This window comes from Drosophila melanogaster, chromosome 3L, assembly GCF_000001215.4.
Source record: "Drosophila melanogaster chromosome 3L".
NCBI classification, from domain to species: domain Eukaryota; kingdom Metazoa; phylum Arthropoda; class Insecta; order Diptera; family Drosophilidae; genus Drosophila; species Drosophila melanogaster.
Genome location: NT_037436.4, coordinates 17315121 through 17330328, shown reverse-complemented (window position 1 = coordinate 17330328; position 15208 = coordinate 17315121). Strand labels below are relative to the sequence as shown.

The following is a 15208-nucleotide window of genomic DNA, read 5'->3' as shown; positions in this document are numbered from 1 at the left end:
TTCGATACTCGCATTTAAACCGACTGGTGCTCCAGATATACATACATATATAGTACGTGTGCCGTCCCGCCGGCAATCAATAAAGCAAAAAACAAAATGCCCCAAAGAGAGACTCCGCAACCTTGTCCTCATCCTCATCCTCGTCTCATCCTAGTGCGCATCCGCATCCTGTGTCGGTCCCTCGAGACTGGCGTTCGCCTTGACTTGGCCCTCGGTTATCCGCTTAGATCACTCAACTAAAAAACTCAATTTGCATATTAATATTATTTGGGTTTTTTTCCCTGTTGTTTGGCCTTTCCTCAGCCCTTCATCCTTTTATCAAACAAGAAGAACAACAACGGGCGGAGAATCAACAGTAGTGAATTGAATTTGCTCTGCTCCGACGCCTTTTCGGTCGTCCTTTGATTTGGCCAGGATCCGGGGCATACTCACACATGAGCAGCTGCTCCCAGGTGCATACTTGAAGGCAGTCCTGAGGAGGGAAAGCGAAGGTCCTGGAGCCTTGAATCCTGCCTTCTTCCAGGTGAACGGGGCACAAAGGCCGAGCTGTCAGTCAGTGTGCCAGGGCAATTTTGGGTTTTATTGGAATTATGTCAGTGTTATTTTGGCATAATCATAAAAATGATTGTTTGCGGCTGTCCGCCGAGACGAATGTGCAATGATGCGAGTGGATTTTCGGAATGATTGGAGTTTAAAGTCGAAACCACCCTTGAGACTATTAGCTATTGCCCTTAATTAACTGCTTGTTTAAATCGGTAATTGAAATCAATTAAATTATGAATGATACTTAATAGTAAGAAATGATTGTATTTGAACTTATGGTAAAATTAAGTAAATTAAAACAGCTTTAAAATGTTATAAGTGTTGATTTAATCAAATGAAGGGGTGACTTTAAAGTGGAACCCATACCAAAAGCTTCAATAATCACGTGTCAATTAACTACGAGCTTTGCCAGTTGATTGGAATTCAAAAGCAAATCAGCAATGGGGTTGGTTTTCTGACGGATTTTGGTTTGGTTTCGATTTCGGGTTTATTTTGACAAACGCAAATGAATCTGAATAATTTATGATTGGGCCATGAATTTAATATTTCATCAGGCCGGCGGCAATTAAAATTAGAATATAAATGGGCGTCCATCCAGTGAGACGACCAACCAGTCATGTCGTTCCATCGCTACAGACCCCGTCTCCCCGGCGGAGAATTGGCTCCGATGCCGTGGCCGGTGTCCTTGTACCGTGTCCTGAATCACGTCGCCTGGCCCCTGGAGGCGGAGTCGGGGCGCTGGACCGTTTTCCTGGACAGGTTGATGATTTTTCTCGGATTCCTGGTCTTCTGCGAGCACAACGAAGTGGACTTTCATTACCTGATAGCCAATCGGCAGGACATGGACAACATGCTGACGGGCTTGCCCACGTATCTGATCCTGGTCGAGATGCAGATACGCTGCTTCCAGTTGGCCTGGCACAAGGATCGCTTCCGGGCCCTGTTGCAGCGCTTCTATGCGGAAATCTACGTCAGCGAGGAGATGGAACCCCACTTGTTTGCCAGCATTCAAAGGCAAATGCTGGCCACTCGGGTCAATTCGACCGTCTATCTGCTGGCCTTGTTAAATTTCTTTCTGGTTCCGGTGACGAATGTCATCTACCATCGTCGAGAAATGCTTTACAAGCAGGTGTACCCTTTCGACAACACCCAGTTGCACTTCTTTATTCCGCTCCTGGTGCTCAACTTCTGGGTGGGCTTCATCATCACCAGCATGTTGTTTGGCGAGCTAAATGTCATGGGCGAGCTGATGATGCATTTAAATGCTCGATATATCCAGCTTGGCCAGGATCTCCGTCGCTCAGCACAGATGCTGCTGAAGAAGAGTAGCTCCTTAAACGTGGCCATCGCTTACCGGTTAAATTTGACCCACATCCTGCGAAGGAACGCAGCTCTGAGGGATTTTGGCCAGCGTGTGGAGAAGGAGTTCACCCTCAGAATATTCGTCATGTTCGCTTTTAGCGCCGGACTGCTATGTGCTCTGTTCTTCAAGGCATTTACGGTTGGTAATTCTATCTAAATGTGTACAACTACTAATTCCTATGAAATACGTTTACCACTAGATTTCAAAAGGGAAAAATGATGCAACTAAGAATAATTACGTTTTTTACAGAATCCCTGGGGAAATGTGGCCTACATTGTGTGGTTCCTGGCAAAGTTTATGGAGTTACTGGCACTAGGAATGCTCGGCTCAATTCTGCTTAAAACAGTGGGTGTTTCTACTGCACTCTTCGCTATCAAATTTTTTAATATTCACTTGCAGACAGATGAACTGGGTATGATGTACTACACCGCTGACTGGGAGCAGGTGATTCATCAGTCGGACAACGTTGGCGAGAATGTCAAGTTGATGAAACTGGTGACCCTGGCCATCCAACTGAACTCGAGACCCTTCTTCATCACTGGCCTTAATTATTTTCGAGTTAGTCTCACTGCTGTGCTGAAAGTGAGTAGCTCTTAACTTCATTTCGATTGATTAACTACTGATTCAACAATTTCACAGATCATTCAGGGCGCCTTTTCCTACTTCACGTTCCTAAATTCGATGCGATGAGATAGCTGACTCGGATTGCTGGAATAATTGCGTTGCCAATCATTTGGAAGGTATGCGATACCTGGAATCATTTGTGGCCTGACCCGTGGCCATTTGTCCGCCCCCAAAAACAGGATGCATAACTTCCTATCCACAGCCACTCCCTCTTACCTTTGTATGCTGGATATTCGCTGACAACAATGGAGCTTTCGAGCGCATTCAAGGATATTAACACGTGCATGACTGTGATTTATGCACCCCCCACTGCAGCAGCAGCAACCACTGCAAATGCAACTGCAACTGCATGTGCCAGTCGGAGCATCATCAATCCAGTGGTTCTCCACTCTCGACTCCTAAGCAGCGAGCAGCACATTTGGAACGGGCGAAATTTGCTGCTGCGTTGACAGCTGCAATCCGAAGACGTTACCCGGCACATATCCATATCGATATCCATATAGCCATAACTGTCAGCCATGACGGAGTGGCAGCAATTGGCAGGGGAGAGCGGCGGCCGGAGATATCGTGGTACTATATATATATATAGGAATCTCCGAGGATTGGAAGGCGGACTACATCCACTCATCCACTGGCAATGGCACAATGCAACATATTCCAGGGAATACAGCGATGTTCAAACAAGTAGATGTAATTGCGAGCCTTTGACAAATAAATAGATTCCAAGAATCTTTAATAAACATACTTGTGTACATAAGTCGCACGCTTGGTAGGATAAAACACAGTCTTAATCGAAGTCTTAGTGAAAGGCAATTTGATACAGTAAAAATATTTTACGCAAATGTAATGTAATGGTTAAAGTTAATCCTTATCCACTATGTACTATATTATGATTTAAAAATAAATTAATTTTATTCAAATTAAGTAGATACAGTATCTATAGATTTTTCCACATCCTACGCTACAAACTTCAAAACATTTTTCAAAGAAGAAATGCTAGTATCTTGAGCACTGATGCCAGAATGCATAATCCGTCTGTGTGGATATGTGTGGATACATAAATCGGGAAAATGTCGTTACAAATATTTTATAACAGGAAATCCGTTATTTATACGCACATTGTGCTGCCAATGGAAGGGGTGGCATGGAAATGGTGGTGTTGCAAGGTGGGTCGAGGGGGTGGTTCGTTGTTGAAGGAGATCAGCAGAATGCAGAGGCAGCCTCAATCGGCACTTGGCAAATATGAACGAATGTTGTTGCCAGTCGTTCGCAGGTCCTGTGGTCCTGAAGCACCCACCACTCTATGGAAAACAGCTGCCCCACTGCGTCCCTTCCTCCCGCAGACCATCAATTGCCTGATTGAAGCGACAAAATGCAAAATCCTTATGAATTGGCTACAATTTTATTTATTATTACTTGTTCTATTTGCTGCCTGGCACTCCGAGTACTCCGAGTGTTGCACTGTGAGGAAATATTGAAATCCCGCTCTGATACTGTGGGCTACTACTACAAGAGTTTGATTGGCTATTCTAATATTGTTTTCTATCTGCATTCGAATGCGGGTTCTTTTCACCCTCCACAAGCCCTGACTCTTCATCCCTCCAACTCCCTCCAATACATATTTCCAATCTTCTCCAGCGTCTTCACAATGGAGTGCAGTTCCACCGACGAACGACTTGTTTTGAGCCAAACAAAATGACGTTCCCAAGGCGATTCCATTATGATGGCCTGCAAAATGTTGGCAAATTGCAAAGGCGCAATTGATATTGGCTCTGAGTATTGTGTGAAGAAAGTGCCAATGCCAATGCCAATACCAATACCGTCGGCCAGAGCAACAAGATAAAAAACAGGAGTCCAATGCCAATTGGATAAGTGCTGAGAATGAACAAACTTGCGATATAATTTGAATGGTCAACTAATAATTGGTTCATCGCTGCAAAGTAAAATTATAAAAATCCATAACAAAGCTAAGTGTATTTATGACACGATTATTAGCCAGCTTACTGGTAAAATTGCATTAAAATATATTCAATAGTTGATACAAATTCCAACAGTTATTTGTACAATCTGGCACGAAGTTGAAGAAATTTGTTGGGTAACATTTATATTATAAGGAAACCAGTTACAGAGTAGTTGGCTAAACAAATGTATACTACTATATATACGACCCTTGGTTCAAATTCATTGAAAAATAGTAATAATATTATTTTTCAATTAAATTCAAATAACTAAGAAAGCCTTTTACTTTCATTTACATTTTTAGGATCATTCTAGTTCTAGTTTGCTCGAGGTAAAAGTATTGTCTATTTTTCGTTTAGGGTTTCAAAATTATAAAGTTTGTAGTCGGCTGAACACTTCCTTCCATTCAATCCAAATGGCTAAGATTCCTTTAAGCTGGAGCAGAGTTCTTCGGCTGATTCGGTTGCATCATCTGGCGGTGGGCAACATCGCCGTGCTCTGCCTTATTGTGTTGAGTATCATGGACTACGGGATATTAGATCTCTTCTGTTGGTTTGAAACGGTTGAGGAGGAGAATATTCCGCTGACCGTTTTGATGTACATCGGTGGATTAAAGGTGGCTATTATCCTGTTTCTCGCACTGTGGTGCTGGACTAGAGAAGAAGCTGAAAAGAATCAGGAGGGCAATATGGACATGCCCATCTCTTACGTTCGTAAGCGGTACTGTCGTTTTCTTGTGATGAACCTGTTGGCGTCCGTAGACCGGCTGATCCACCACCACTCACACATTGATGACTTCCTGCAAAGTCGCAAGGACTGCGGCGAGGCAGTGGAACAGTTTCGCTGGAGAGCTCGAAGGCTCTTTGAGCGCACGGATCTGCAACTTTGTGTTCCACTCCACGAAGTCCTTTCTGTGGATGATCCGCAGGAGAAGGAACTCCTCCGCTTGGGTTACGGCGATAAATTGGCACAGTTGCGAGAGCTGGACGTCTACAAGATGATCTACAGCGACTAATTAACTTCACAAACGTGTTAATTTGAATGCGCCATACGCATGTGAGGTTATAAAGTTGGCAGAGTGGAAGGTCCTTTTCCCCTATTACTTTTCTGGAGGTTGTTCGGATCATTATAAGCTTTTAAGATCATATTTATTGTAAGCATTTCGACTTTTAGGTGTATTTACCGCTAAATCAATTACAAATATAAATCTTTCGTAAAAATTAGAAGTCGCTTACCATTTACTACTATTCAATTTTACTTCTTATATTATATTTAAATTAGTTTCCCCTAAGATTTCTACTATACATCGAAAGATTTATATACAGTTCGAACATAAATCCGTGTTGCTATCGCAGGAAGATTCCAGGCTGGTCCGAATGATCATAGCGAAGAGCCTTGTGCTGTTCAGGTAGCAAAGGATTATAACGACTCATGGGTGGTGGGCCCCTGGGTGGTGCAGCTTGCATTGGTTGTGTGTGCTGAAATGGTCGAGGCATCTGTGTCTCAGGACTATCTCCTTCTCTGCGCCAGTGACCCACTGGACGAAGCTTCACCGGCGGAGCAGAGCGGACCGGACCCTGCTGGTAAAAGTGCTTGTGAATGGTCACCGGACGCAGGGCCAGCTTAAGCTTCTCCTCCTGTTTTTGGGCCAGCCACCTCTTGCGATCGAAGGCGTTCACATTTCGCTTGACCCCAAACACCAGATGCAGGAAGGGCTTGACCAGCACACTGAGAGCTACAAAGCCAAAGAATCCAAAGACGGCGGGGGAGATCAGGGTGAAAAGGAAAACGCCCAAGGTAAAGGGATTGAGGACTGTGAAGAAGGCCACGAACTTTACAAACGGATACAGCACCTGGCCGACGTGGCTGAGGTACTCCTTTTTCTTCTTCTTGAAAATGCTGTTGTGTCTCAGGAGATACTTGATCTTGCTGAAGGGACGATGGGTGGTGGTCACCGTATGTGGTTTCTTGGTAGTCAAGGCGGACAATAATGCTGTGGGTATAGTCTGAACCTGCATCTGGTTAACCGGAGGATATGGATAATCGTGCGGATGGTGGTGATAGTACGGTTGCTTAGTGGGATTGGCGAAGATCACTTGACCGGGCTGGAAAATCGAGTGCTGATCGTGGTCTTCCGGCTTTTGCTGCTTCTTCCGCTTCCGCTTCCGATTGCCCTTCTTCTTCTTCTTCTTTTCGCCCTTGTACTTCTTCTTCTTCTTCTTATTTCGCTTCTTCTTCCTCCTCTTTCGTCGACGTCGGCGAGTCCGTTTTCGGCGGCGGCGAATTCGTTTTCTTCGGCGGCGAATGCGTTTCCGTTTCCTCTTTTGACTTTCCTTTGCCCGGGATTGCGGTTTTAACTCGGCTTTGTGCTCAGCTAGGGGTTCCGTAGATTTTATCGGCTTCTCAGTCAGATACCCATCATTCAGATCCTTTTTTATTAAATCCTCCACTAGGGTTCCCAGAATATGAAAAGGTTTAACTGTGGTGGTGTGTTTATCCGCCTTGATCAGGTCCTTTTCAAGTTTTTGCAGCACATGAAAGGGCTTTGTGGTGGTGGTCTTTCGTTCATAAGCCTTTTGATCCTTGTACAATTCTTCCAGGATATCAAAACTAGCGTTTGAGTGGGTTTTAAGTCGGTGAGCCTCCTGCTCCTGCTCCCAATCCAAGTGCTGGAGAATGCTAAATGGCTTCACTGTAGTTGTGCGCCGCCATTTCGCCTCGAAGTCCTGCTGCAGTTGATCGAAAACATGGAATATGGGCTTCCCCCGCACCAGTTCACGCCCTTTGACCTCCCGGCGAGGCGTGGCCGGCAGCAGTTGCGCACACAAAGTTTGGTATATTTTTGCAAAATTAAAAACAGGGGTAGCCCGGCCGCTAAACTCCAACTTTGCTAATCCATCACGCCCGTGGCTGCGTGCCTGGCCACAGTTTTGTGCGAACAAAATCAACAGAAATATGGCAAAGTTGCTAACACTTTTGGCACTTCGTCCCTGCCCCATTTCGATTCATTTTGCCGGCGAAGAAGTCCTTTTCCCTTCTTGGCTTTGCTATTGAGTTTGATGTTTGATTTAATTTCAGCTTCCACTCCAACGCTGGCCAACTACAACTGAAGTCCGGCTCATGGCCACTGCCACTTCATCAGCTCGGAAAGTCGGCAGCTCGGATGGTCGGGAGTTTCCAACTCGCTAACTTGGCCAACTTGTTGAGCTGTTGTCGACGGGGTCAAAAGGGGAACAGGGCCCATTTCACTTTTCGCCGACTCTTGATTTCTGAATTCTGGTTTCTGTTCTGGTTTGTTTTCGCTTCTCCCCAGAGTTTCTTTGCTTGTGGTTCTCGCATAAAAGTAAAATTTATTACTACTTAGTACATTATCAACGGGCTCTGCTACTCTGGGCTTTCCGGACTTTTCTCCCCCATCCACGTTATGACAAATGCCCCCCAAACAGCCGAAACAACTTGCAAAGCACTTAATTATGTTTTGGGCACAAAAACCGAAAACTGCTGCCCACCAAGAACCGAAAACCGAAAACCGGGGAAAAACGAGGCCGAGACTATCACAACACGAATTATGTGAACTGCCATGCAAAAGACTTTGGAAAGTACTTGGTGGCCAATTGCAGTTCCCATTTTGTTGCCGCTTTTTGGGACTGCCAAACTTTTGCTGGGCCAACATGCACACTCACATGCAGATTTATAGGTACTCTTGTGGGTCAAAGACCCCTTAAAAACACTCTTCGACTTTGGGAGTCGCAAATAGTAATCGGTTTACAAACTAGCAGCTAAAAACTTTATTTTAAAACTTTAATCAAATAAATTTAGTGATTTCCCTCTATGTATTTGATATAGAATTGCTTAAATGTTTATCACTTTTTATAACAATTATGGCGTTTAATATATTATAAGGACTCCAGTGCTGATTAAATAGGTATATTTTACAGCAGCTGTTACAATACCCTCTATAAGGCTATAAAAATTGCTCATTTTCATGAGTGTTGACAGGGGATTGCCACAATAATTCGGCTGCCTTTTTGGGGCAACATGTGCTCCAGTTCTTTGATGTTTCCCATTACATGTGCCTGCAACATTAGCGTTATGCTATCTGCAGTCGATGCCACTTTGAATAGCCATTATCCTAATTGTTTATTATGGATTTTGATCGGATACTGTGCGAGCATAATGTCTGCGTTTTACGATCTAATCTTTTGGGCCCACACAGATGCACATTAATAAAGCGTAATAAAAACGCCATAAATGAGCCGGGGGACAGGTGTTGATAACCGAGTTCTGGTATCATTACTATTGTTCGTAAGTGAAGTGTGAAATGCTCGGGGAAATGGAGTTGAACCCGTGGAGTTTGACGCAACCCCTGAACCTGGTGAATTTGACCTGCAGCTCTGATATTGACAATTAAGAGCGGCATGCAATTTGAACAATTTGCGGCAGAGAGACTTGATTGGCATGCTGTGACCTCGCTTTGCGGATTCACCACCTCCACGTTGTCATGACGAGCAGCTGGCCAACTCAATTTGATTGCAATTTGGCCACAACACACTGATTTGCAGCGTAGTTAAATAGAGAAATATTGCATAAAAAAGTGAGAAGGATATTATGAGCTGAATTTGTGGGCTGAAAGCAATAGCTTAAAGCATTCATTTAAGCAAATCTTTTCTCGAAGCTATGAAACGTACTCTTTTTTGACTTTCCACTGTGAACCATTTATCGTTTAAATTCTTCTGATATAAATGTCTGTATTATTAAATTTACTATTCGTAATAGGAATTAGGTTTAATATATTTGTATTATTTATCTCTTAAATTATACACTTATTTGTTTTCCATTTCTCGTTTACCATTTAAATATAATTAATTCGATGTTGTGCGACATTAAACATATTTGTTTTCATTATGCAAGCATTCAATTGACATCGATATTATTTATTTGATACTCGATATATTGCGAATATTCCCACTCGATGGCGGCTTTGATAATATATGTGCTTTATGTATTCCGAGAGATGGATGTCAATGCGATAGGAATTTCAATATTCAACGTTAGGCGAATCTCATATACACAGGGTTAAGTACGTACATATACATATATTTATACCGCTATGCTGCGCTTGCTTCAGCCCATCCGCCGCATCCACCTGGCACCCGTTCTCCGTTTGGGAGCACCGGTGAATGCCACTGAAATACGCAAAGCACTGAAGTTCGAGTTCTCCAAGGATAACCAGCGGAGGGTGAAGGCCCTGCTCGCCTGGTATCCGCAGGCGGAGTGGAAGGGAGCACTCCTGCCACTACTGGATATTGCCCAGCGGCAGCAGGGATGGCTTTCGATCAGTGCCGTTCAGGCCGTGGCCGAGACCATCAAGATAGATCCAATGGAGGCCTTCGAGGCGGCGCAGTTCTACACCATGTTCTTCATGAAGCCGCGCGGGAAATATGTGGTCAGTGTGTGCACCTCGACGCCCTGCAAATTGCGTGGGGGCGACGAAATCTTTGAGGCGTGCAAGAAAACGCTCAATCTGGAGCACGGTCAGACCACGCCGGACATGCAGTTCACGCTCAAGGAGGATTACTGCATGGGCGCCTGTGTGAATGCCCCCGTTCTGGCGGTCAACGATGACATGTACGAGGACCTGGACGAGAAGAGTCTGGCCAACATCCTGGCGGATCTGCGCAATGACAAGTTGCCGCCCGCTGGTCCGCGCAACGGTAGGTTTGCCAGTGAGCCCAAGGGTGGACTTACCACCCTAAAGATCCAGCCACCGCCGCCCGGCTTCATGATGCAGAAACTACCAGATCCGAAGACCAAGAAGTGTCAGTAGCCATTGATTAAGTCTTAAAGCAATAAATTCCGCCTGCCTTCGGGAATGCAATTCGCCCAGGCATCTGGGGTCGGGGGTCGCGGGCCAGCAGCTGTTGTTTTGCTAAGCTCCTGCCCAGTCGCATTCTCGCGTCCTGCGCTCGCAGTCGCCTCCTTTCGCTGCCGCTGCACTTTATCCTTGGCCAAAGGACATGCTTTCGAGTTTTGCAGCGCTGGCACAATAAACAGACAGCAGCAATGACAAAACAACGGAACAACACAAGATATGGGGTATGGTAGATGGAGTTGGCAACGAAGTCACATGCCCTTTCCCACTTTAATAGTCATTGGTTGAAATCACATTATCAGTATAGTATTTTTTATTATTTATTTATTTGTGTACTTGATCTAAAGGTATTTAATCGGATTTTTTTGAAGCAAGAGACTTCCTTTTATGCGAATAACCGTGCTGTTATAGGGCATAGTCAAGCCCCATGTCCTGTCAGCCATTGCAGCAAGCAATCAGCTTCGGTCTTGTCCTTTCGTCTTCGCCCCTAACCCCTCGCCCAACACCCGCTGGCCACTCCCACTTGCCACTCCCGGTGGCCAGCGCTCCTTGACACCGACCCCCCTTGCGGTTTGACCCGGACCCGGCCTGCATTCTAATAAAATGTTGCCAACAGCGAACAACCCGCGCAACGAGCAGCAAACAACTGGCAACTGTGAAAGCTGGCGGCGATGGCAACAACCCGATATTGTTTTGGCCAAAATAGTTTTAATTGTTGCCAGCTCCGCAGCAGCTTACCATCGCTGGAGGAGCAGGTCCTTTGGCACTCGCGCAGTCAAATTACAATGGATATTTTTCAGTTTTCATAAATCTGTTTGTCGCCCCACTTCAATGGCCATCAACAAGCGGTTGCTAGCCGGAATGCCAGGCTAGCTCACCCACATTTTTCCCATTTTCCCCAGCACATTTCCCTAAGCCCCCGCCACCATTCCCCAATCCCCACACCGCCTGTCCCTGCGCATGGTGTTGAATTTTTAAATGAAAATTGTTGCTATTGAAAGTTTTTAATTTGTGTGCGTGCGTTTTAATTTTATTTCGCGTCGGTGATATAATCATCTCATGGGGTCCCATGACTTTCGCAGGATTTTTGCCATTGTTTTGTGGGTTACATCGATTGTTTTTGCTGTGTGAAATCAAAAACTTTAATCGAATTTGTTTGAAATTAACAATGCTATTACTTTACTGTGTTTCAATATATGCAATTATTTTATTCATAAGAAATTTAATTTACAAAGTTGAGCCTTAAAGCTATTTATACGTAAAGAAATTTATCCCGAAGCAAATATTTAATATGGAATATTGTGTTAACATAAAATAAATTATGTAACGCATTTATTGAATTCAGGTCACACTTACATAATATGTTTACATTCATTTTAATCAATTTATTGGTAAGTACTTCAACTAATATGATGCATTTACGGGCTTGAGATAATTCAACACTTGATGTTGTATTATTTTAAGTAAAATTTTCCAAAAAGTCTCGGAATCAATCGAAAAAACATTTCAAGCCAGTTTAAAAGTGGAAATTCGATTTGACTTGCGTTTTAATTACTATTTTTATGTCACGTAATCGGGGCGAGACCTTTCCTAAATGAATTACAATCATACCTACTTAATATTTTGTGTACGATCTGTGTAGCATTGAATGGACTACTTTGTATTTCTAATTGCAGCCTAGGGTGTGTAATGTTCTGTTCGACAAAGGCTCCACTCATCCAGCCTTCCGTTAAGTTGTCCCCCGACACTCCCACTGCCACCCCCCACTCGTGAAAGCCGGGTCGCATTTTGCGTGATTTTCGCCAGCAAAAACGGCACCTTTGGGAAATTAATATCCTTTTTGGGCCGGGGCACGAGGCGAGTCCTGTAGCAACAGGAGCCCGAGGAGCGGAATCACGTGGCTGGGGCGCGTGAGCTGCGCTCGAACTTTGTGCGGCCACGTTGCACGTCCACGACCCCCCCTGCACCACCATGTGCCCTCCTGCGCCCCCCAATGCGCTCCATCTGCTCGATCCGCTCCAGCGCCCAGGGGTTGGGGCTTTGGTTGCTGTTGCCGTTGCCGTGCCGTTCCGTTGCTGTCGTTGACAACTTTTGTTGCCCCGGACCGCTTACCGCACTCATAACTGCTGGCAGTGGTGTCCTTGCCGTTATCCTCTCCAGATTCCATGGCCTTTGACCACCCACTACGCTTTGCGTAACTGCGCGTTCTTTATTGCTTTTCATATTTTTTTGCACAATTACTCGTTACATTATTGCATTTCCTACTGCTGATATACACGCATAGTTGACTGAGTGCGGAGCAAAAAGGATATTCCAAAGCCAGCGCGAAATAATTAGAAGGCATCGGGGAGGGGCGGAGAGTCTGGAGGGACTGGAGGATAGAGGATAGAGGATGCGCCTGGTGGCCACTTCCAATTGCCACTTCTGTGCATCTGAATGAGTTGCATTTTAGCATTTCCCTGCTTTCGCCCCGCGGCTTTGTCGCCCTCGAAAAAAGTTTTCATTTGCATGTTTTTAGTTAATTGAATTTATGCAGAACTTTCCGCTTTGGTGCTCTGGGCAACGGCATTTATATATGCGCCAACTGGCTCAAAATATTAAGCATACGCCCTGCAGGCCCGCAGACCTTATTAGCTGCGCTTCAGCTTCAGCTCCAGCTACGGCCTCAGCTTCACGTTTCCATAGAGATCTCTGACTCCCGGGCCAAAGCCATTTGGCGGGATGGCTGACTCTTTGACTTGGCCAGCTGCGGATGGCTTCCCCTTGGTGGCTTTGATTTCCTTTTATGTGCCAGCCATAAAGTCCAAAGAGTCGGGAACCGAAGGAAGCTTCAAACTTTATTACATTCCAGAAGCAGGAGCATCAGGATCGTTGGAAGCCATGTCATCAGCTGGCCATAAATGCCTCCACTACTAGCACCAAGCCCATTTCCTACACAAGGACCAAAACATCCGAAAATTTGTGTCTAGCTTTTGTGGATTAGAAAACAATGGCTTTCGATGTTTAAAAAGTATAGAAAATATGACGGAACATAGTAATCACATTTGTTTTCATAAATTTAATAATTATCCTTATCATACTTATTTAATAATTATCATAGGACTTAGAACATTTCTAGGCTAATTTGAACATACAGAATTTCAGTATTTGTTGTTTTGAGTTAAAGTTAAGATAACTATTTGTGGCTGAGATTAAGAAGTTAAATCATATTGACATATATGTATACACATTTGCATACATTTTTTTTTTTTATAGATTTTAGTTGTTTTTCTCCGTGTAGCCTCCACACATGGTACTGCGATGAATTGACGACTTATTGGTGCGTTGTCAGCCGCATTTAAATTTGATTTTTATTAAGCAGAGAAATCAAAGTGGAAAATTTATCTGCCGTCCCGCCCATAATGGTTGTATATCTGAGCATGCCAGGAATATTTCAGGCTATTTTCCCCGCTCATCCACGGCACAGACTCTCGCATATAAAAGCAATTTTATTGCTCAAGTTTTGCTGCCCGATAGGATAAGCCCCTCATTTATGCCCGGTTGCCCGGCAACATGTTGCCGCTGCTGAAGTTGCCTCGTTCGGTTGCCGTTTCCCACACCCCCGCCCGCTGATTCGCTACGCCCTCCGTGTGGGCGGCGTGGGTGTGGCGGGCGGTAACTATTAAAGTGCTGTTAACTTTATTATTTCGAGCACTTGTTGTATAATGTGGCAACGCTGTCATGGCAACTTTTAGCCATAGTTTTCTGGCAAAAAAAAAAAAAAAAAACAAAGAGCAACCGAAACGAGAAACAAGAGCAGGAGCAGCCGTGGCAGGACGAGAAAAAACATGGTTGGTGGCGAAGGGCCAGGAGGAGCCAAGTCATAATTTGTCAAAAGATGCTTGGCAAATATTTGTTACGAAATACGTTTTCCATGCTCAGCTTCCCCACTTCATATCGCAAGTTTCATGATGTAAATTCTTGACTTGTTTCCCTCCATAAAATATATTACTTTTAACTTTATTTTTCACAAGTGGCTCGGTTAGAAAAGTTGCTAATACCAGCCAAAAAAATGTTGTTAAAGCTTATCTTTATATCACTCCGCAATTTAATTAAAACATCAAAATGAGTAGGCATTCATTTATTTCAGATTTGTGTTTTCTAGTTAATCGATTGGTTTTAAATTCCGTAATAGAAATGTTGTGTATTTATTGAATTGGCAATAGACTAATACGTGTCAATCTCCTGAATAACTTTTAGCTGCACTGGCATTTGTGAAATTTCATATTTGAAATCGTTTTCATATCATAGCCCTTTAGAAATTGTGCAACGACATTATTAACACATTTTTAAATGGTTTTTTTTTTTAGAAAACTGACACTGATGGTAATCGAGATGTAAATTCGAATAAAATTATATAATTAACTAGTGCAATGCTCAATATCCTTGACCGCATTCAAGGTAATTATTTAAAACTGATTTCCAGCCAAAATGAATATGAGCTAAAGGTGAAGTCTGCACGGTTTTCCAAGAATTCACATTTAGATTTAATTATGCAATTTAATATTCTGCAAACGTCAGAAAGCAGATGTCGGCAAAAGCCTTCAAAATTTTAAGGCAGCAGTACGATGTTCATTCGGTTGGTAAAATGTGTCAGAAATATGAAACGACAAATCACCCGTTTATGTTACTTAAAATGATAAAAATGTGAGTAACAAGCTTTGAATTTTCTATTCAATTCATCCGTTACATTCTTACATAACAAACAAGATTTGAGAATTGTAATAAAATGTATAATGCAATTTTCAGCTCCTGCTGCAGGATATCACTTGAACCAATTTCGTTTCAATAAAAGTTCACTTCAGTGG

The 15208-nt window shown here is 43.8% G+C and overlaps 4 protein-coding genes across 4 annotated transcripts; 3 read left to right on the top strand and 1 right to left on the bottom strand.

The window, feature by feature from the left end:
• Positions 1–1159: 1159 nt before the first annotated feature.
• Positions 1160–2596, top strand: Or74a (Odorant receptor 74a; the record flags this gene model as incomplete). Its single annotated transcript, NM_079399.3, has 4 exons — positions 1160–2044; positions 2156–2251; positions 2306–2488; positions 2546–2596. The coding sequence occupies 4 exons, from the start codon at positions 1160–1162 to the stop codon at positions 2594–2596; spliced, it is 1215 nt and encodes a 404-aa protein (NP_524123.1).
• Positions 2597–4810: 2214 nt separating this feature from the next.
• On the top strand, positions 4811–5711 carry CG13725 (uncharacterized protein). The gene has a single exon (NM_140710.2). The coding sequence runs from the start codon at positions 4905–4907 to the stop codon at positions 5502–5504; it is 600 nt and encodes a 199-aa protein (NP_648967.1). The 5' UTR covers positions 4811–4904; the 3' UTR covers positions 5505–5711.
• A 124-nt stretch (positions 5712–5835) lies between these two features.
• On the bottom strand, positions 5836–7488 carry CG13724 (uncharacterized protein; the record flags this gene model as incomplete). Its single annotated transcript, NM_140709.1, has 1 exon — positions 5836–7488. The coding sequence occupies one exon, from the start codon at positions 7486–7488 to the stop codon at positions 5836–5838; it is 1653 nt and encodes a 550-aa protein (NP_648966.1).
• A 2029-nt stretch (positions 7489–9517) lies between these two features.
• ND-24L (NADH dehydrogenase (ubiquinone) 24 kDa subunit-like) lies at positions 9518–10360 on the top strand. The gene has a single exon (NM_140708.3). It carries the CDS (start codon positions 9600–9602, stop codon positions 10314–10316), a length of 717 nt encoding a protein of 238 aa, NP_648965.1. The 5' UTR covers positions 9518–9599; the 3' UTR covers positions 10317–10360.
• The last annotated feature ends 4848 nt before the right edge of the window (positions 10361–15208 follow it).